This window comes from Nelumbo lutea, chromosome 3 (assembly GCF_056320005.1).
Source record: "Nelumbo lutea isolate HS-2025 chromosome 3, American lotus-T2T, whole genome shotgun sequence".
Lineage (NCBI taxonomy): Eukaryota > Viridiplantae > Streptophyta > Magnoliopsida > Proteales > Nelumbonaceae > Nelumbo > Nelumbo lutea.
The window spans coordinates 24,635,036-24,659,455 of NC_142686.1; the positions used below are offsets into that span (position 1 = coordinate 24,635,036).

Sequence of the window (24,420 nt, forward strand, 5' to 3'; positions counted from 1 at the left end):
GCTGTAGTAATTAATGGCAACTTCGACCATTGATGAACAATGAACAGATTGGTTTCAACGTTCAGAAGAAATCAAACCTCTACCACTACTCACATTACCATAAAAAGAATATGTCTAACAGTACCACCATTAAACACCGATCATCGAAAACCAACCACAACAAATAAGAACCTGAAAATTGTACCACGAGCGAAGCCAATATCAAAACTAACGGTTTGTCATCTTTAGTTATTTTTCCCTTTTTTGGATTCTGTTTTGGCCTTTTGTGTGGTTTATTTGCTAGCGCCGATTTTTTGAAGGTAAGACCTTTTCTCTTTCTCATCTTATCAATGCTAGTCCTGAAAACCAATGATTCAGATATGTGCTTGAGAATAGGAGTGGGAGGGATTATTGAAGACTAATTTGGCAAATGGTGATTGGTTTTTGAATCTGGGATGAAGGTGGTTAGCTGGGAAAATTTTTTCAGAGAGCCTGTGTTTTAGTATTTGAAAATCAGTTTACTTAGGTGGTAAAGGCACTCTATGGACGTCCATGGGTGGTAAAGAATCTGTTATGATTTCAGGGTGGTTTCATTGCATGCCGCATCTGACAGATCTTCCACTTTGTTCGAGCTTAAACCCATCTCTGTAACTGCAAATTAAAACAACCACCTGAAACGTTGAAGAAACAACAAATGTGGTTCAACGTTCAATGGCAGGCCACTAGTAAACTTAACGTTTTCTTTGCATTAGCAATGGTTGTTCTATAATTTAATGTTTATCTGTCTCTACTCTTACCCAATCTCGGTATTGTTTGCCGTGAAAATCCGCAGTTCCATATTGATCTGCTTTCTCTGCTTACACCTCCTCAGCTCTATTTCTACAGAAATGGGGATTTGAAGATTTTACAAGTTGTAGATGTGCACTACATTGATGGAAAACCAACAGCTTGTGAGGAAGTATTGCTGGAATTAATAGGTGGCCGCTTGAGACATTCTCCTCTTCCCAGCTCACCAAGTGGACCCAGAAGGGGGACTCATTACTCCCTACTTCTTAATTGTGGTACCGGGTAGAAGCGTGATTGCTTTTCACTACGCAATCTGGACTTGTATATTGATGGGAGGAAGAACAGGTACTGATCTTGATTGAATTTTTTGGGTCATATTTTGAAAATTTGAAAAAATAATGAGGGCTAAAATAGACATTTCTCCACTTCCGTTAGGAGATACAACGATATACCATATTTATAAAACCTGAGGACACTTCAAGCTATTCTTTAAACATGGAGGGCATACCTGGTCCATTTTGCAAAACAGCGGGGTAGTTAAGTATTTAATTCTATTCTTAATTTCTTATCCTTAAAAAAACATATGGGTAATTTTTTAGCTTTCATGAGGGAACAGATTACAAGTGGATGACACCATGAATGACTGACGTCATAATGCCATCACTAATGAGCAAAACAAACCTCGCTGTCAAATAGTAGTCCCATGACCCCTTGCCTAAAGCTCAGTTTGGAAAATATATAGTGTAAATACATACAAAATAATATAAAGTTTGAAAAATATATAGTGTAAATACATACAAAATAATATAAAATATAAGATTTTGCCTAAATCACATCTCACTATCCCAACCCGGTATTAGGAATACTTTTTTTTATGAATCACAAAATAAAATATGAGCAATGTTTTCAATATGAATCCGGATTCTCCATGCACATGGGCCTAAAGATTAGGCTTATCAAATGAGTTCTTCCCATGAATTCAGATTTGCTCTTCACAAGACGTCTCACACCAATCTTACACATCTAAAACATCTCCATACTTTTAAGTTGTCATGTACAGGAAGACTGATTTACAATGCATGGCTACAATGTGTTGCGAGGTTTGTGAATCACCTTGTGACAAGCAAATATCTCAATTCATTAATTATATGAGACTGATTTACATAGACGTAAAAGTTTGGGTTCTGGATGAGAGCAAGGTTTAACTGAATGCTTTAGTTGTTCAGCATCTTGTAGAACCAATGATAAGGTTTCACGACAGTATTTAAATACATGGGGCCCGTATCTTTTATAATAGGACCCATGAATTTATTACTGGTGTGGAATCTTGTCATTGGTTCCACAGCCGTCTGAACAGCTAATCCTAATTCTCTAGATACATTGCCATGTGTAACTAATTACCTTATCATGCATGAGTGTCCATAAACATTCAACGGGTAAACTCTGGCTGCTGGGAATGTTGGGCATGATATATTAACCCATTGCTTATTTTTTCTTTGATTAGGCTCAGTTTAGAAAGAATATAAATACAAATATGTATAGTACAAATACATACAAAATACTACAAACACAAGGTTTTGCACTCTACATATTTGCATTCAAGGACAAGTAGACTGCACTCTTCACCTCATAATTCTGAGTTTTATTGAAAACTTTCAACATTTCAAAATTTCAAACAACTCCACCTATAACACCAATACCTGCCTGTGTATTATTGATATCAATTCCAAACTAACACCTACCCCAACTGTCCATAGAGCTAAGATTTATTGGGGTGGACTAAACAGTAAAAACCCCTTATATTTTATACTCCTTCCAAACTGAGCCTCAAAGGAAAATGGAGGCCAATTATTGTTTGACCCCACATCCATGATAACTGTCATGTCATGTCCAAGAATGTTTAGCTGTTGATCCCCAACGCCTCCCCACTCTAGGCTGTAGTCCTGTTGGATAGCCCAAGCTGACCGAGCGCCTACAGCAGCTACAGCCAAAGCTTTTGAACCCATAGTTGTAATGCTAGCTGGATGTTCCCTAATTTTGAAATCATTGAGAGTTGAAACCATTGACAGTAGCGCAGTAGGGTCTCTGGTTCATTTTAGGGGGCGTTCGAATTTTGAGAAGGGGAAAAGTTGGTTAATGAGGTTTTGGTTCCCATTGACCAAAAATATCATTTTCTTTTTTTTTTTAGATTAATGTGGGGATTAGGAAAAAATTATTTTCTTACTATCTTTAATAATATATTTTTATGGTTAAAATTGTTATTTTCTTTTTTAATTTGGGAAATAAAAAAACATGGATAAATACGTTTAATTGGGTGAGTATTTCTCAAAAAATAAAACTTATTCAGATAATTGCATTTACCCGAATAAATAACTTACCGAAAAGCAAACAAGGCCTTAGTGAAGGCTATGAATCAAATCATGCCCATGGGTATTGGGGATGGCCACCCCCAGTTGTGTAGCCCCATTTAGAAGCAAAAGGAAAAGCTTTGTAATCTTTGGGCTGTGAAAAGTAAAATAGCCAAACACCGATCTTTGGTGGAAAAGTAAAGTAACCACCCCAAAAATGTAGGTAAACAAAAGGAACAGAATGTTCTGAATAACGGTTGAGACTTAGGCTATGTTTGGTTTGAAGGAAAAGGTAGGGAAGGGCAAGTCTCAACAACCTTATTGTCCATGAAATGCAACAAAATGAACAAAAATGTTCTGAATAACAGTTGAGACCAAGGATAATAGAGATTCCCTCCCAATCCCCTACCCCAACTCCCCAAGTGAGATCACAGCCTTACCTAACTACCAAATGGGCTTGCCTCTGCCATAATAAATCCCTCTACTGATCACAAACCACGCGCAACTCTTGCTTCCAGTACTCTCAGTCCATAATCATTCTGTGACGCCAGCATTCAAACCGACACTACTGCTGCTCTCTCCGTCTCCCTCATTCTTCCTGACTGTTTTATCTCTCGTCTTTTAATTTCTCTGTGAGAGGAGAGGAGGACTATCGTACGTTCTTTCTTTGAAATTGTGATACAATTTTATGAGTTGGGGCACCGTAATTTAATTTGTTTTTCAAGTGATGATTCGTGTTTTGGGGAGGAAGGGACAGTTTCATTTGGCCACATACGTTTTGAGAATTGAGAATAATTAATAGCTGTATTATCATCCAATTTTATTTGTGAAATTGATGAACTTCCTTCTTTTTAATAATAATTTCTCCAGTTACAATTGGCGCCGCTAGCGCTGCGTTCGTTTAGCTGACAAGAATCTTCTTTTACAAAGTCACTATCTCCTTCGAATTGAAGAACCGGCACCTATCCCCAGCCAGCTGTCGGCCCCCGCAAAATGAAGAACCAGTATCAGCAACAACAACAACATCAACGACAATCACCACGAAGCTCCATAGTACCCAAGCTCTTCAGTGCCCGGTTACAGATACTGAACCCTCTTTCATATTTCGTTTTCTTTGGCTTGGGTTTGGCCCTTGGAGTCGTAGTAGGTTTCTCTCTAAAGGATTCGCCATTCAATTTTCAAGTCAGCCTGTTGCCTGTCTCTTCTTCGCCATCATCACTGTCAGTGTTACCTCTAGTACCGCAGAAACAACCATCCTCCGCGGCGCGCATTGGGTTGAAAGAATATTTGAAACCGCCTACTGTTATGCACGACATGGACGATGAGGAATTGCTGTGGAGAGCATCAATGACGCCTGGGGTACGTAAATACCCTTACAAGCGGGTTCCAAAGGTTGCCTTCATGTTCTTAACCAGGGGACGATTGGCAATGGCTCCTCTGTGGGAGATGTTCTTCAAGGGTCACGAAGGCCTCTACTCAATCTACGTCCACTCCAATCCCAACTTCAATGAATCAGAAGCTGAGAGTCCTGTGTTTCAAGGCCGGAGGATCCCCAGTAAGGTAACTTTCATTTTTGTGACTAGTTTCTCTATACAAGTAATTTGAATTCTATTTTGGGTGTCTTCCAGTTCAACGCTCTACCAAATATGAACCAGAAGATAAATTTAAGATAGGAAAATCTAAATAACGCCTTATAGTTTGACCACTCTTTTGTTTCTAAAAAGAAAAGTTTCTGCCTTTCTGGGTTAAAGACATAGAGAAGCTAAAAAATGTGCACTGTTTACATACACGGTTCGATCGGTTTACCAAATTGGGTCCCCAAGTAGTACTAACAAGGGATGATAAAAGCAACTGGTTCCCTGAAGAAGAAGAAGAATTTCGTTGGGTTCATTGCTAGGAATCCAGTCAAGCAAGGAATCTACTCAATCTAATCCAAAAATTCTTTTCTTCTTGTTATGTGAGCTCTAGTTGTCTCTTTCTGCAATGGTGCAATTCCCTTTAGTACGTAACCATGAATATCTTATTGATGAAAGCGGACAAAAATGAGAGTAGGAGAAGAAGAATCAACTTCAAAAGTCAGCCATAATAAATAATAGATGTAGCGCTTAAGCCACAGATAGTTAGATTGCTTTCTGATTTGAAACCATGAGCAGTGCCTCAAGGAACATGGAAGGCAGAGAAATTTATTAGGAAACTGTCCGTAGGAATTCCTTTGCTTCCTTGGGAAACTTCTCACGTATTGAACAAATCTCTAGCTTGTGCTTTGGGAATGGGAAAACCATTCATTTTAATACTCCACAACACTATGAAGCTGTCGTCAAAGGAATTAATGGATATGTCGATGGTGTTAGATAATCAAACTTTTGATGTTAGACAGATAAATAAACTTCCCACCAAATCAGTACTAGCCTCAGGCCTGAGGCCTATGCTCACTAGCGCTCTCAATCTCTCTCCTCCCTCCACCCACGGCCAGTCGTCCCCGGTCTTTATCACCAAATTTATAGTTGTCGACTGTTAATTAATGAACTAGGAGGCAAAACATGATGTCATGAAGTGGCTTGTAAAGGTAAATTATTATATAGGAAAAAAATTGTAAAAGTTAAAATTTTAATTAAAAGTTTATTAGAAAAAAATCTATTTAAAATAAATAAAAATTATTGATAATAATATATTTAATTTAATAAAATAAAATAATAAATAAATAATCATGGCCATTATATTAGGTAATAGAGTGAAAGAGGGAGAGATGACTTTTGTCATTGTATTTTTGTTTTATATAGTGGAGTAGTTGTAAATAGTTAAATAATAATTAATTTAATTTAATAAATAAATAAATTTAGTAAAATAAATGAGATAAATGGAAATCAAGTGAGAGAGTAAATATATACACTATTCTATGTCTTACTTTGCTAGCAATAATAATTTGTTAGATTATTAAATTATTAACTAATTAAATAATTTAGTAAAATAAGTAAATAAATAAATAAATAAAACTTTATGTATTATTAATGCAAGATTGGTAAAGGCTATCTCAAATTATTTAACTAATTAATTTAGCATTGTTAATGGGTTGGGATGAACTATCGAGCTACTAAGCCCATGGACAAGCTTAACCCGGTTCGTGGCCCACGGCATGGCATGGGCCCATGTGGGCTTGGGATAAAATAAAATTTTAAGATATTTTTAATATTTTTATCTATTTTTTTAATTTATGTTAAAGTTTTCATTATTTTTTCAAAATTTTTAAAAAACAAGGCTTAGCTTGGTTCATGGCCCGGCCTAGCCTGACTTGGCTCACAGACCACCTCGACCCGTGGCATGGCATGGGCCCGCGTGGGCTCTGGCTGTATATTATATACAATTAATATATTAATACATATAATTTTATTTTCAATTTCATTATTGCTTATATAAACAATTGTACACATCAAAATTCATATAAAATAAAATTTTAAGGTTGTTTTTAATTTTTTTTCTATTTATTTTAATTCATGTTAAAATTTTTATTATTTTTTTCAAAATTTTTAAAATACATGGCTTATCCCGGTTTGTGGCCCGACTTGGCCCATGGCACAGCATGGGCCCCCGCGGGCTTGGGTCGTATATTATATACAATTATATAATATATAATTTTATTATATTATTTTATTTTATTATTGCATATATAAACAATTGTATACATCAAAATTCATATAAAGTAAAATTTTAAGATCTTTTTAAAATTTTAATCTATTTTTTTTAATTTATATTAACTTTTTCGTTATTCTTTTCAAAATTTTTAAAAACATGGATTATCCCGGTTCATGGCTCGGCCTGGCATAAGACTTGGCCTGTGGACCAACCTGATCTGCAGCACAACATAGACCTGTGTGGGCTTAGGCCAAGGGTTGTGTCGGGCCGACCCCTAAAGTATCTTAGGGAAGAGAATCACGACCCACAAGGCATGGCTCAACATGGTCCGATTGTAAATAAAATGAGAGATAAAGACAATTTTTAACAAATATGAAAAATATAAAAATTTAATGACATCATTATAAATAGTTAGTTGTAACACCATTATAAATAATTATATATTTAGTATCAAATATGAAAGAGAAAAGGAGAAAAGAAAAGTTATGATTTTTTTTTGTTTTATTTAATAATATCATTATAATTAATTAAATTTGTAATGATGGCATGTTGTTGCTTTTAGCCATGTTGGCTGCATTTAGACAATGCTGCCCATTGCTTACGCATCATCCAATTAATAGTAAAGGCTAATAAAGCATGAGGGAATGGGATGAGAACTCAGAACAACCTCCCCCGGTCCAAGCTGACTTATGCGTCGGTTTGAAGTCATGTCAACATGGAACCAATAGGTCCAATACAAACAATAGAAGCATATAAAATATATATTAACAAGGTTATATATGGGGATCTGTTTATCCGGTTGAGTGGTTTTGCAAATTGCAATATTCCACTTGTTTCTGTAACTGTCAATGGATCGGGTCTGATCCGGGAATACAGGGTGGAACCGTCCTGGCCCGATTATAATTGGGATACAAAATTCAGAACCAATGTTTCACCGTGTTGTTTGTTATTTGATCTTGATTATAGGTTTAGTTTTAGTAAAACCCATTATTTGGTCAAAACATCATCCAACTTAGGTGGTTTGACCGTTGATCTATTCGACCCAATGATCAGTTCAAGGGTGATTTTTAATTTTTTGTAAGTGTATGCAAATTTTTGAAAGCCACAAATTTGTGCTCTATTATCTGATTGGGGTGATTTTTAATTTTTTGCTTTGGGGCAACTTTTCAAGATCTATGTGTTCCAGGGGGCCCCAGACACCTAGACCCACTATTTTCATGAAAAAAAAAACTTTTTTAGCCTTAAACTGCAATTAAATATAAAATAATATATATTATATGTAGACTATAATTATACATTATTTATTGATAAAATACATACATACATACATATATATATATAGCCTGACCCATTTAACCTGAACAACCGAACTGGTGACCCATGAGACAAAAAGCAGTTCGGCCTCTGGTTCGGTTTTTAAAATATTGTTTAAAACTAGAACCGAACCAATTATTAATTATTAATTGGATAATTGAGTCGAACCGGGTATAATTGGTTTGATTTTGTTTAGTTCTATTGAGTAGACCTGGTCCATTATATCGACAGCTCTATCTATAGAAGAAAGCCTAAGCCTGAGCAATTAATGTTGTTCATGGTGCTATGAAACAGGAGGTGCAATGGGGAAAATTTAACATGATACAAGCTGAGCGGCGCCTACTGGCAAATGCCCTACTTGACTTCTCCAATCAAAGATTCATTCTGCTATCGGAGGCGTGCATTCCCCTCTTCAATTTCTCTACCGTCTACAACTATCTCATTGGATCTAACATGATATTTGTAGAGGCTTACGATGAACCAGGCCCTGTGGGTCGTGGCCGATATAATCACCGGATGAAGCCACTTATCACCCTCGATCAATGGCGAAAGGGTGCTCAGTGGTTTGAGATGGACCGAGACCTCGCCATCGAGATAGTCTCCGACGTCAAATATTTCTCTGTGTTTGGGAAATACTGCAAAGGTTCATGTTATTCGGATGAACACTATATACCAACATTTGTGAGTGTGAATTTCTGGGAGAGGAATTCAAACAGAACCTTGACTTGGGTTGATTGGTCAAGGGGAGGACCGCACCCTACTAGGTTTATCAGAACAGATGTAACTATTGAGCTTTTAGAGATGATGAGGACTGCAACAACTTGCAAGTACAATGGGAATACAACCAACATTTGCTATCTATTTGCAAGGAAGTTCTATCCCAATTCTTTGGACAGGTTGTTGAGGTTTGCTCCAAAGGTCATGATGTTCAACAGCTGATGTGTATACAAAATTTCTCGGTCACATATTGATTGATTTGTAGGTCTGTTGATAATTTTAGGTCAGCACAAGGAAATCATGTTCTAGTTTAATTTCCTTGTGCAAAATTTCTCTTGTTCATTTAGGGCAGATTGAAACCCTATTGTATAACATGGTTCTTCACTATCTCTGAGGACTCCTAACTCATAATCTTGATTGGTTCGACGTGTGAATAGTAGGGAAGAGTGGTCATGTATCTCTAACGATAAAGTTTTACAAAATTCCATATTTTAGGTTGTGTTTGAATGAGAAGGAAATGGAATTGTGTACAAATTCTGAAAATTTCCAGGTTTAGCCATTTGAATCTAATTATGCAGGAGAGTGCTATTCATAAATTTGAACTTTCAATCATGCATTGAGAAATCAGAATTGCTGCTAAGTTTCCATCCAGTTCAGCAGGACCAATTTCCCCCATTCTGAGTTGTGCAAGTCCACAGGTGCTTCTGAATCGCAAAAAGAAAGTTTGGGTACACACAAACATTTTATACTTAGTCTCTGAGGATTCACTTGTAAGTATCTTCATATAAGATGTTTAAAATTATTCGTTTTTTAGGGGACATACCAAACTTTTCATTGTCAAAATACCAAACTAAAGGCTTACCAAATATGGAGTATAATTGGGTCTTATTGGGTCAGAGTCAGATCTTTGATAAGCTAGATTGATGACACGGTTCTAGTTCTAGTACTTGTAGGAGTGCATTTGCTTGTCTTCTCATCTTCTGATCGGCTTGGAGATGGGCCTATCCTGCCATGAATTAATGCAATCCTATAAGAGATATAAGTTGGGCCGGGAAGGTAACGTCTAGGTTAATTAACCCGAACTTAACCCGAATTGTTGAACCCAAACCCAACTTTTATGGGTTGGGTTGGCCTAATTTCCTCACATCATTTTGTTGAAATATTCTTGATTCTTAAACTTAAGATCAGTAGATGATTGAGGTTTACGCGTTTTAACATTATCATATTACAATAGGGTGCAACCTTGCAAGTTTGGTACCTGGCTTTAAGAATTTATGCTTTATCGATCTCGGGCCTTTGGGCTTGGGCCATTCAAATTTTATATTATACTAATTATTTTACCTTCAAAATATACATATGTGAATACACATATTGTAAAAGCATCATATATGTTTTGCGTGCATATATACATTAATATTTATATATCGCGTTCAGGTTGCCCAAGACCTCAGCCTTAAACCACCACAAAATTAAGTTGGTTTCATATTTTGCAATCCTAACCTAAACCCCCTAACTTCAACTCGATCATATCCAATCCTATATTTTGCGTTGGGTTCAGGTTAATCCTGTGCAAGTTGCACCCCTGCCCTGAATCCAATCCTAGACTCCAAGTTGCCTCTTGTTAGGGCTGTAACCTGGTCCAATATGAGTCCATTACAGATGGATTAGGTCTAATCCAATCCAATGAATGCTTTGGACTATTTAGGATTAGTCCAATTCAATATGTCTATATCATCCAATCCGTTAAAATTGGTTTTAATTTAGATTGGGCCCAACCCAAACCTAGTCCATTGACACTTATATTTTTATCTTCCGTAAATGGACTGGACATTGGTTTAATCCAACTTAATCCATTATAAATCCATTACAGATGGACCAGGTCCAATCCTATCCAATAAATACTTTGTACCATTAAATCTGGATTGGTCCAATCCAATGTCTTATTGGTTTGTACAACCATGCAAATTGATTTTGATTCAGATACAGTCCAATCCATACCTGGTCTGTTGACACCCCTACCTCTTGTCGAGTCGATAAGGTAGAGTTAGTTCAATTGGCAAAAAGGTGATAAAATTGAAGAAAAGATGGTGATTTCTGGTGATTAGGGATGCCAATGGGTCAGGTTTGGCATCTATGGTGATTTTCTAACACAACCCGACCCTATAGGGTCTAACTTGATACCGACCCAACCTGATCCATAGCATTTCAATTGTATTTTTTAACACATTTTGAAGACTTAAAATCCATTAATTTAACTTTGAAATTTGTTTTATAGAATCTAAGATGTCACTTTCAAGCTATAGAATTAAATGCCAAAAAGTTACAAGAATACTTTGTATATACGCAGGGTATCATGAACCAGCCGGGCGAGTCAGTCAAAACCTAAACCCGACTTGGGTTGAATAAGCAAAACCCTAACCTGGCTCTAAAGCCAAATATATTGACCTATATAGGGTCAAGCCGGGTTTACCATTCAACCCGACCTATTGACATCCCTAGCGGTGATCTTTGAAATCAAAAGCATTAAATAAACCACATTTTTTGCCACTTCACACGGTAGGCTTTAGCCACATCATTTCCCTATAAAGAAGTAAACTTTGTTCCAAGGTTCTAAAAATAAGCACAATTTTATAGTATAGAAATTAAGACTTGGAGAGAGATCCTCAACGTACCAGCATTGTTTGTGCCACTTGTCTTAACACATGAGAGGTTACATTTTTCAATAAATAACTTGCTAATGACCACCCCCATACTTTGGGATCCACTACTTGTGATGAATTTGGGTTTGATTTTCTTTGTTATAGATGATCTCCTATTGTTTTCTTTGTTGTCTAAAAGAATGAGACGCACATCAATTAACCAATTGAAAATCTTTATGGTGAATCAATTATTTGAATTAGGAAATTTAATTAGAAGGGTTGGTCATTATCGGTATTGGTCCCTCATCGTTTGAAGTGAGCACATTTTTAAGAAGTGGAGGTAACCCATGTATTCGATACTTCTTTCCAAAGGGAGAGGCAGCCATGTCTAAGTGGAGGTAACCCTTTAAGGCTCTAGACTTCTACTCCTTTAAGTGGGTTGTGACAAGTAGGTATTTTCTTTAATACAACCTTCAATAACTACACGTTTCTTAGATTTAATTATACAAAACAAACATTTCCCAATTAATAGATATTTTGTGCAAAAACGAGAAGAATTTAAGAAGCTTATTAATAGAAAGATGTGAGAATTGATAGAAATAAAGCAAGATAAGAAGTTCGGAAGTAAATGAAATGGTAAATTCAATTGAGAGAGATGTGAGTAGAGAAGAATTTGTGTTTGAATAATATTCAGTTAAAATGTACGCTTGACTAAAGAAACAGTAGCGAGGGGGCCCTTGCTTTGCAGGGGGCTTTGAGAAGGGAAACACAAGTGTGCACATTGCATATTAGAAAAGGTACTAATGATCAACTTCATTACATCAACACGAGGAAGCTTAAAATTTTGTGTTCTCTCTCCAGTCTCAGTCTACACCATATTAAACGCTGAAGTTGAATATAGGGGTGGTCATTTTTAGCTCGGCCTAACCGAAAAATTCTAGGTTTGGGCCTAAGTTTTGTGTTAACGCTCTAGGCCCATGCCTGCATTAGCCCCACAAATTTTTAGTTTGAGCTCGGGCTCAATACTTTAAGCCTACTTCAAGTTTGAATTAACCCGAAAATTCCAGTTGGATATAGGTTTGGTGTTTAGTTCCAACCAAAGCCCACAAATTTCCAAGTCAAGTTTGGGCCCAATACTTCAAGCCTAATCCAACTCAAAAATTCAAGGCATGGGCCAAGATTTTATGTTCAGGCTTGGCCTAGGCCTAGGCCTATGTTAGGTTTACAAGTGTCCAAATTGGGTTTGCTTTTGTTCAATCAAATTCTATTGAGATGTTAAAGAGAGATAGATGAAAAGGCCTGATTTGGCCCAAAAATTTTAGCATTGGGCCTATGTTTTGCGTTCAGGCTTGGTTCAGACAAAAAATTCCAAGGTTGGGTACAGATTTTATGGTTAGGCTAAGTCCAAGTTGGAGCCTACATTATGCTTGCAAATTTCAAAGTTGAGCTTAGGCCCAACCCAAGTCCGACCCTAGCTCAAAAATTCAAGGCTTAGGCCTAGGTTTTGTGTTAAGGCGTGGCTGAAGGATTGAGCATGCCTTAGGCCCACTAGTTTCCAAGTCGGGCTTGCTTCCAATATTTCAATCCTAGCTCAATCCTGGCTTAGATGTAAACATAATTAGAAAACTTTATTAATTAATTGAAAAAAATTATTATCCTATAAATAATATTAAAAAGTCAATAACATAGAAGATAAATGAAATTTATAAATAGATATGAATGAAAAATTAAAAATAGAGAGAATAGTTGAATTCTTGGAGAGATAAAGAGAATGGTTAGTTAGTTTTTTTTTTTTTTTCCATCAAACATTAAAGAGAGGTGATGAAAAGTAAGTGAGAGAGAGAGAGATAGCAATTGGAGGCTGCTCCATACATTTTATAGGATAATACATGAGCTAAAATAACGAGGGGTTGGACCATACAAGCTTTGCACACAGAGATCGATTCTGTTTCTTACAACTAGAGACAGCTATAAATTCCATCTTTATCGCAATTGTGAATTCTTATGATAAAGGAGGGAACCGATTTTGGTAGGTTTCCATGATTCCATCCTTATCACAATTGTGAAATCTTGAAAATCATGATGAGGTGGGCTAATAGGAGAGGCTAAGAGTCGTTGTGACTTTACTTTAGGAACATTTGGAAGGCAAACCAATGAATATGGCATGAAAGAGGGATATATTTTAGGAGAGAAATCTTATGAATATGAGAAGTGGGGCAAGATGGGTAGAAATATTTTAGAAGAAAGAGATATATTTCAGGAATGATTTTAATATATAGAGTTGTGTCCTCGTTGGTTTAATGCCTAAGTAGCAAGGAGCGCCGGTTCTAAGCAGAGGCGGGTAATACCGAATAATTGAGAGAATAAAAAATAAAGAAAAAGAATAATAAAAGTTGTAGAGGGATTCAAGTTCAAGTCTCTATCCAACTAATATATATTACGTAAAAGAGGAGAAATACAAATTTTATATGTATATGAGAACAGACCCCTTAAATCATAGGAAATGAGTAAAAATTTTAACTTGATACATATCCAATGAAATTAAAAAGAGGATTAGGTAATGAATAGGCAGCCAATACCAATTTGGTTAAACACTGGCAAAAAAGACATATAGAAAAAGTTTAAAATAACAATTCTATTGGGATATATGGTGTCTTAATTATATACAAATAAGGTCATAAATGTAATAAGAAACAAAATCAACCAACCAAATTACATAAAACGGAATAATCCATCAGCATTGCCTGATACAAAAGATCGAGATCGAAAAGAATAATATTAGTGGTTCTGTACAAAAAATAGCATAAATTCAATTGCAATTAATTTTCCTAATTTTTACTCTTTCTTGCATATTTAAATACAAAATGAATAGAATTAAAGGTGAGAATGTGAGATCCCCCCATTCCCTAAGTTTGGTTCCAACACATATTATCCAATTTTGAGCTCCTTTTGTCTTGGCTAGGTAGCTTGGGTACATTAATGGCAAAATAAATAATTAAGTTAACATGTCCTTGGAAATAACCAGAATGGATATGGTGAGAGGCTATTAATTAAGTTCACCAGAATTTCTTCTTTCTTAAAACTAAAGTAGAAAAGGATCGATGAGCAAGAAAGAAATAGCTAGCAAAGCAAGAAAACGATGAGCAACTTTTGTTTTGCTAGAGAAAACCTAGCATTGAAAATGGAAAACAAAATACACACAAAAAAGCCATCAACTGAAAATACAATATACGTCTGCACATAATGAGAGATAAAAACCTACTTCGATAGTGCTACATCTTCGAATGAAACATCCCTTGCAACAATCTCCATAATTGGGAGCCATTGCATTCAATTTCCTGATAAAAAGGGAAACCGATTTTGTTGTAAACAACCCATGTTTAAATATTAAAAAAACTATAAAATTCTAAAGGGATTGGAAAGCAAAAAGAGAATAAGTTGATGTGGACAACTACAAGGGTAGGGTTACAACTTGGGTGAGACTAACCCCATCATTATAGTAAATATATTTTAGAAATGTTTAACTTAAAACCCACTAAAATAATATAAAGGGTAGCGTTACAACTTGGGTGAGACTAACCCGATCCAACCTAATTGGGTTTAGTGTTATTAAGTTCTAGCCAACTTTAATTATTTTATAATAGTTTTTTATTTATATTATTTTAGTGGGTTTTAAATTAAACATTTCTAAAATATATTTATTATAATTAATGATCATTTTATTTTATATGATTATTTATATTTTTAATGAAATTAACTTATATGGAATTGGTAAAAAGTAATTTTGAAACAAATGATTCTTACAATTTCAATAGTTTCTAATAATTCACCCATAATTAAAAATGATTTACTGTTAGTTATTACAAATAATATAATGATAATTGTTGTGGTAAATTTTACAGAATTTTGAAAATTTTAAAATAATTCGTTAATAATATAATTACTATAATACTGGAGTTTTCTTACTTATCAAATTACAAAAAACACAAAAATTTTAAAAATTACTCTTATTATTTTTTATTTATCAATATTTTTTGTCATAGCTATAAATTAATGATAAGTGTGGTAAGTTGAAATAATTATTATATTTTTTTTTGTTAATTTAATAATTTTCACAAATAATTCACAAATTAAAATTATATATGATTATTTTTAATAATGACTAATAAATTGATAATATAATTAATGAAATTACCATGATTATGAAATTATCATATTATTGCATAACAATATAATTATCAATATTTTTCAATAGTTTTTTGTAATAATTGTAAAATCATTTTAAAAATTACTATTATTAATATTTTATTATTAATAACCTCAACAATTTTGAAATGATTTTACAATTATTAAATTTGATGATGTAATAATAATAACATTAAAATTTTGAAAATTATCAGATTATAAAAATTATTATTGAAATTAAAATAAAACATTAATAATTTGTAATTAAAATTTATCATATTATCAAAATTATTGTTGTAAATTTGACATAATTTTGTAAATTTTTAAATAATTATTGAATAATAAAATTAGTTAATTACTATAACTACTGAGATTTCCATAATTATCAAATTACTAAAATAAAAAAAAATGTTTGTTAATTGTAAATTATCGAATTATTATTGACATTACTATTTTTCTCATGAATAATAATTTTCACCTTTTATTTTCACTAATTACACCAATAATTTCAAAATTACAACTAATTTCTAAGGATTTTAAAAAAATCATTGCTAATTATTAGTAATTCATGAACCGGATCAATAAAATTGTGCAAGCTTTGACCTAATAAAAAAAAATTGGTCTAGAAAGTAATTTAAGTAATTGGATCAAGAAAAAGAATTCGGACTGGAGCTGATTGGATCAAGAAAACAGTCTGAACCACAAGGGATAAACCGATCACATTCGAATATTGGATTTAGTTTTTGGATCTAAATCCGATTGTTTAAAACCCGAGCATTTAAAACCTTCTTCTTTACCCACTTAAAAGCTACTGTGGTCGCCACATCAAGCGACTACAGTAGCGATACAAAGGTGTTTTTTCACTTCGTTTTGGCTACCAAATAGATATACTGACACCTTTGACCTCTGTTTTCATATACTGACACCTTCTAAGACAATTGCATCACCCCTGTTTTGGTTGTGCCAAAAACCTGCAAAACAAATAAACTAATGAGAATAAACATCATGTTTTGGTTGCCAAATGGATCCAATGGCACCGCCAGTCATTATTTTTATCAAAATTGACCCACATAGGCCGAAAATACATACTTGGGATGACTATGCTTTGCCACGGTGGGACGGGAAAGTACAAGTGGGACGGGAAAATAAGTTTGAAAAGTTTTGACTTTTTTGTGTGTTTTCCTATTATATCATGATTCAGATACATGAATAATTTTGAATCTAGGTTGAGTTTAGGAGAAAGGAAAGTTGTGATGAATTTGAAAAGAATGGCCTACATACATTGCACATCAGTTGCTCCATTCTGTGACTTGTACGGGCCACTGCAGTACAAAATTCCAAGTTTTTGTCCCTCACTATATCCATCTCTAAGATGCAAACCAAGGTTGTTGGGCAGGGGGGGGGGGTAGGGCCTCCAATTTGGTTGAGCTTCTCGAAAGAGTGTTGCACCAAGGGCCGATCAAGGTTGGCTCTCACAATAGAGATAGTCACTAGTAAATGTCTGAGGTTTCCAAGCTCAGCGCCGAGCTAAAGGACTATTTTGTGTTTATCTTTGAATGAGTTCATGCCTCTCCACCAAAGAATGGTTGTATCAATATAGCCCCTTGAGACAGAATGGCTTTGATACAGCCTTTGATAATTCAAGGGAATCCAGACGGATGACACAATGTGCGCTAGGAATACTTTCGTAAAGTTGCACAGGCTCCACCACGACCTTTGATCATTAGACCTGTTTAATGGTGGATCTTTGGCTGAAACATCAGTCACAATCATCTCCAAAACCTACATGCTTTGACCAAACCACAATTAACAAAAATAGTAACTAAAAAGAACCTGTCAATTGAGGAAGATAGGGAGAAAGAGAGACGAAAGCTGATAGATAGAGGTGGGGAGATTGATAAGAGAGGAAAGGGTTTTTTTTTCAAAAGAAAGAGAATGATTGTGATGATATTGAGAAGAGAACAATAACATGGTTAGGGAGGTAAGATCTAGAGCGCAGATTCAACAAAACAGTTGAGACATTGGAGAGATAGAATGGTTTTGCATAGGAGATAGGAGATAGATATGGAGGCAAAGAATTATGGATACGAATCGTATATGCAAGCATGAGCGGAACAGTTAAGAGGGGGGTGAATTTTCTAGAGTGGTTTCGCACAGGAAATAAGAAATGAGCACGTGTTCAATTATGCAAGCACCCATTTTGTTTATTGTAGAAGCAATATCAATGATAATTCTCTGAGAAGCCAACAAATACACACACAAAATGCTTGCACGTGAAATTGTGAAGGGCTTGTTTGATGAGTTCCTTCATCAACAAGTGTCGCGTCATACAATGAAGTAGTATGAACACGTGTGATATCATGTAATGCAATGTAAAAGCTTGAATTTGTAGTAATTAAACAGTAAGATTCCATTTTCTAAAATGGGAGAGCACCACCTTCACTTATTAAGTGCCTTTAAAAAAATAATAAAAATTTTATAAAAATAAGAATAAAGATTTTTTAATAAATTTTGAAAGCGAGAAATGTGACATGCAGACTGATGCATTTTTAATTATTGTGAGTGAATCCTACCATTTAAATTATAGGCTCATTCATTTTTTTTATCTAAGTAAATTCACTTACCCAGATAAATATGTTTACCCATGTTCTTTTATTTCCTAGGTAAATAAGATAATGACTGTTTAACCATAAAAAACCATTATTAAAATAACCAATTTTGTCTCATCCAAGTATTAGCAACTTTCCTCTTAAGTGGAAAAGTTATTTATCCACTTAGGAGATGGGTATCACTTATTTAAGTGAAACGAATTTTTCATTAACTACACATAATATTGAAAAAAGAACATGTGCATTTCCACCAATGAGAAAAAAAAAATTTCATTGGTTGATTTTCTTCTCTCAAAATATGAAAAGAGTACATGGCCTTAAAGTTTTTCTTTTAAGTCTTTTATTTACTCACATTCTTTTACTTCCTATGTAAATAAAATAACGACTATTTTATTTATAAAAAGTCATTATTAAAACAGTTAATTTTGCTCCATCCAAGTGTTGGCAACATTCCTCCTAGATAGAAAAGTTACCCACTTGGAGATATTAAAGGGAAATAGAGTTTAAATTCATGACACATAATTTAAAAAAAAAAAAGAATATAACTATGACTATTTTATTCATAAAAAGTCATTATTAAAACAGTCAATTATGTCTCATCCAATGTATTTACAACTTTTCTCCTAAATAGAAAAGTTATTCATTTAGGAAATAGCTAAGTGAAATAAAATTTTATTCACCATACATAATTTTGAAAAGAGAATATAGTTATTTCGACCAATGGGAACAAAATCTCATTGACAAATTTTCCCCTCTTAAAATGTGACAAGGTATAAGCCTTAAAGTTTTTCTTTAGGTCTTTTATTTTATATGTAAATAAGATTTGACTATTTTAGCTATAAAAAGTTATTATTAAAATAAACAATTTTGTCGTATTCAAGTGTTGATAACTTTTCTCTTATGTAGAAAAGTTATTTACCCAATTAGGAAATACCTATGGGAAATAAAATTTTCATGTACCACACATAATTTAGAAATAATATACTATCTCAATCAATGGGAATAGATTCCCATTAATTAACTTTTCTCATCTCAAAATCTAAGAAAAGGTAAACGAACTTAAAGTTTTTCTTTAAGTATTTTGTTTACTCACGCTCTTTTATTTTTTAAATATGATGTAACTATTTTAGTCTTAAAAAAGTCATTATAAAAATAGGAAATTTCGTTCCATCCAAATTTTGACAACTTTTCTATTAGGTGAAAAATAAATTTTTCATGGGCCACACATAATTCTGAAAAAAGAACATGGGTATCTCAATCGATGGAAATCCCATTGACTAAATTCCCCCTCTCAAAATCTGAAAAACGTAAAGAGCTTTAAAATTTTTCTTTTAAATCTTTTATTTCATATGTAAATAAAATATAACTATTTTAACCACATAAATCCATTATTAAAACAGGCAATTTGATTCTATTCAAGTATTAGCAATTTTTCTCCAAAGTGAAAGTTACTTAATCACTTTAGAAAAACCAAAGGAAAATAAAGTTTTCATTTACCACACATAATTCTGATAAAAGAATATGTATATCTCAATCAATGAAACAAAAATTCGATTCATTGACTTCCCCCATCTCAAAATCTTAAAAGGGTAAATGGCCTTAAAGTTTTTCTTTAAGTTTTTTTTACCCATGTTCTTTTATTTCCTAGGTAAATAACGTAATAACAATTTACCAAAAAATAGTCATTATTAGAATGGATAATTTTGTCCAATGCTAGTGTTCACAACTTTCCTTCCAGATGTGAGAAAGTTATTTCACTTGGGAAGTATCCAAATGAAATAAGATTTTTATTGACTTTCCCCTTTTCAAAATCTAAAAAGGTACACAATTTTATTTTTTTTTTAAGTTTTTATTTACACGCATTCTTTAATTATTTATGTAAATAAGATAGTAGTTATTTGAACAAAAAAAAAACCATTATTAAAATGATCAAGTTTCTCTTATCCAAGTATTAACAACTTTCTCTCAGATGTAAAATTTAATCACTTAAGAGATATTGAAGGGAAGTAATTTTACATACACCACATATAAATCTAAAAAAGAACATGGGTATCTTGTTCAATGGGAATCGATTTCCCCTTCTTAAAATCTGAAAAGGTATATAGGGCTTTAAAGTTTTTTTTAAGTATTATTTATTCACGTTCTTTTATTTCCTATGTAAATAAGTTAATAATTATTTTACCCATAAAAATCTATTATTAAAATAGGCAATTTTGTTTCATACAAGTATTAATAATTTTCCTCTCATGTTGGAAAATCCATTAGCCATCATTTTTTTTACTATTGTAGGTTGAAGTCACACTACTAGTTTTCAACGTGTCTGTGACATTTCATGTGATGTGTTATGTTGTATCTTTCATTTCCAAATCTTAAAAATACTAAAATATTTATTTGATAAGTATAACAAAAAAAAAAACTAATTATTGCGAAACCATCTTGTAATGAAGTATTAAAATATTAGTTGAAATTGTAACAAACTATACTCTTGCAGAACATTTTTGCAATGTTCTTTCCAAGCAGCATTTGCAACCTTGTATTGGCATAAACAATAGCGGTCTAAGATGGATTGGAGACACGGGCCTGTGTCTCCTAGGCAACTAGGTGCCCATCTAGCCAATGATCCTTTTTCTTTATGAATAATCTATGAATAGGGTACCAAACATAGGCCAAAGAGGTGCAATTTCTGGAGTGTGTTTTGATAGTGACAATTTGCTCTTGATTTGATTTTTAGGTAATAATTTTGTGCTTGATCTCAATAGCAACTGACAATGATGGGGATCTTATTAGTTTCCCAAATGATAAATGGGCGTAAGTTCATGAATGCCAATTTTGGTGGTTGCTGTACGGGCATCTAGATGATCTCAAGTTATAGATGAGTTTCCACTTAAAGTTATAAATTTGGTTATTGGTTTGCTTCCATGCATGGAGCAGTCTGATATTATTCTGTATGGTTATAAAACTAAATTCTCACTTATTGATATAATAAAAATCTCACAAGGAATAAAGTTTATCTTGGAAAATTTTCTCCTTGGTTCTGAAATTTGGGTGTTCTTTTCAATTAGAATTATGGCAATAATCTCCCTGAAACTACCTGTTATTCCAATGCTCACTCCATAATTGTGTAGATTGCCGATTTCCTAGTCTTGGCACTATGAGGGATCAATATATGATTCAATATTTTGGCCCCAAAATATCAATAAAAAGAACATATTATAGGATGCTTGTGCTAGTTGCAAGATATTTGATATATATTTGATATTTGATATACAAAGGTATGGTGCCGCATTCTTTTGATTAAAGAAAATTTAGTCGTTCAAAACCTTACAAAGCTAAAGCTTAGAGTAATTTCAAATGAACATGATAGGAGCAACTTTCTGTTTACACATTGAACCGGCCTTAGTTCAATTGGAAGAGTGCAAGACTACAGTAGGCTATTAGCTACTGGAAGATCCTTTGGTTGCTAGTTCTGATAAAAGAACCTACTTGTGAGATATTTAAGGAAATAAAATTTTTAAAAGTCACACATAATTATGAAAAAAAGAACATTGTTATCTCGATTAGTGGGATCAAAATCCTATTACTAACTTTGTTCCTTAAAATCTCATAAAGGTAAAATGTCTTAAAGTTTTTCTTTAAGTCTTTTATTTATCTGCTTATTTCATTTCTTAAGTAAAAGGATAATAACTATTTTAGCCATAAAAAGTCATTAAGATAAGGACTATTTTAGTCATAAAATCTATTATTAAAATGAGAAATTTTATTTTAAGTATTGACAATGTTCTTCTTAGGTGGAAAAAATTATTTACCCATTTAGAATATATCAAGACAATAATTTTTCATTGAACATACAAAATTTAAAAAAGCATGGGCATTTTGGTCAATGAGAACAAAATCTCATTGGCTAATTTTCCTCGTCTTAAAATCTAAAAAATGTATATGGTGTTATAACTTTTATTTAGGAACGTATTGACACATATCTAAGTCAAAAAACTTATTTAAGAGTGGAAAAAACCACTTTTAATTGCTCTTTTTTGAAAAGATAATTAACCATTTCTTTGAATAAAAAGTATTATAATAATAAATATGTATGTAGTCATTATTAAAGGATCAATTCTTTTGAAATTTATATTTTTTTCTTTAAGACCAGATTAATATGTTTATAAAGTAAAAGACTTTTATTTAAAAATAGGAAATAATTATAGTATAAATATTATTATTTTTAAAATATTGATAATTACATGTCTTTATTTACACTTTTTTTAAAAGATTGTAGCTAATATGTATAAACAAATTTTATAATATTAAAAATATATGGATTTAAGTCATTATTAGATGTCTCTTTTTTTTTTTAAGTTTATAATCTTTTCTAAGAATGGATGAATAAATTAATGAAGTAAAAGACTTTTATTTAAGAGTGAAATGAAATATATTATAGATATTATTTTTTTGAAAACATTGATAAATACATATTTGTTAAATTAGTTTTTTAATTTAAGGGTTTTTTTATTTTGTATTTGATTGTATTTTATTGAAATATGTATTTTTTACACAAAAAATACAAAGATATATCTATTTACAATATAAGCATGTATTTTCTTTATTATAACTTTTAAATGACAATGTTTTATTAAAAAAATTTTAATGACAATGGATTTTTTTAAATTTAATAACAAGAAATCAACGTTTCTTAATGTAAGTATTAATAAAGATTTTAAACAAAAATGTGAAAAAGAATTAAAAATTTATTAATAAAAAGATAAAAGAAAATGATAAATTCAATTAAGAAATGGATGGGAGTTTTTTTTTTTTTTTGTATTTGAATAGAACCCTATTTAGAGACCTCACCTAATAACTTAAGCTTTTAAGTTAAACAGTTCTTTAACCCGATATTAAACCTTATTTTATTGAGTTATCTAGTATTTGATTTTCATATCCCTTATTATAATTAATTAAGTTTTAGCACAAGATATAAGTGTGTCTATGTTTGTTTATACTTCAAGCTCAATAACATTTTGCATGAAGATGTGTGTTAAAGAATAAAAATCTTTTTAAAGACCTCATCTAACAACTTAAGCTTTTAGGTTCAATAGTTCCTTAACAACTTAAGTTTTTGTTTATCAAATTTGTCCTCTATTATTTTTCAAATTTTAAAAATAAAACTCAATATATCCAAAATTTCAACAACACCTCTAATCAGTACAGACCTGGAACGCCATTAATAGATCATCATCCCAAACCTTGGTTTAAGCATTTGTTGACACCTTCTCAATTTATTTTCTATGTTTTTCTTGGTTTGAGCATTTGTGGGCTTTTGGTTACAAGTTTGAACTGCATTCCCGGTTTCAAATGTCATTTGATGCTTATCATTCAACATTGTTGACAGTAAAATTGAATAGTAAAACTAGAAGAGATAACCATTGGAGGTATGGGGCATGAGGTTTGGTGCCTACATTTCGATTAACAATAAGCTTATTTAGATGTAATAGGCTTATTCAAAAGTTTCATTTTGAAAATTTAAATAAGAATGATGAATAAAATAGTCATTTTCATCTTTCAATTAACAAATACTAACAATAGGGGAGGATTTAGTCAACTGTTATAAAAAACTTGTGGGTAATTTAAGATAACATTTTTTAAACAGTAAGAGTAGAGCAAGTCAAATTCCTAAAATTAAGGGATACTTTAAGAGATTTGCCCTTATCAACAAGAATTTAAAGATTGAAAAATGAAAAAAAAAAACCCACAAAAATATAGATTTTAATAAAGAAATGAAGCGACTAAAGAAACCCTAAACGAATTTGAGGATTGAAATGTTATTTAATAGAATAGGTCTTCAATCTTAGAACTTGATCAGACCATTAAACGCATTTTTTTTACAGTATTCAGCCGTGTATGAGAGAAAATGTGCTTTTTTAGCAGCGACAGCGACAAAAGAACTACTTTCCTTACCAACAAATTAGTCTTGCTATTGCAGTTGCCACCATTGTTCTTGGCAACAGCACCCCCTCCCTCCAAATAAGCTCCCTACTACCATCTCTCATATCTCCCGCTTTCTCTTAAGACATATGTGCTTTGAATGAAATTTTGCATACTTTGGAAACTGTGGATCTTGACAATTCATGATATGTTTAATGGGGAGGGACCTGATCCACGTGTAACTAATTGAAATATTATCTACCTCGTTGTAGAGTTTAATGTCATTTTTATACCTAT

General features: G+C 32.8%; 1 protein-coding gene across 2 annotated transcripts; it reads left to right on the forward strand.

The window, feature by feature from the left end:
* Positions 1-295: 295 nt before the first annotated feature.
* Positions 296-9,317, forward strand: LOC148863687 (glycosyltransferase BC10-like). 2 transcript variants are annotated; one of them, XM_088975385.1, is made up of 3 exons: positions 296-1,110; positions 3,984-4,673; positions 8,352-9,317. In XM_088975385.1, exons 2-3 carry the CDS (start codon positions 4,107-4,109, stop codon positions 8,994-8,996), a joined length of 1,212 nt encoding a protein of 403 aa, XP_088831511.1. In that variant the 5' UTR covers positions 296-1,110; positions 3,984-4,106; the 3' UTR covers positions 8,997-9,317. The 2 variants fall into 2 exon arrangements, with proteins under 2 accessions (XP_088831511.1, XP_088831512.1); XM_088975386.1 differs by lacking the exon at positions 296-1,110 and adding an exon at positions 3,551-3,767.
* Positions 9,318-24,420: the final 15,103 nt, after the last annotated feature.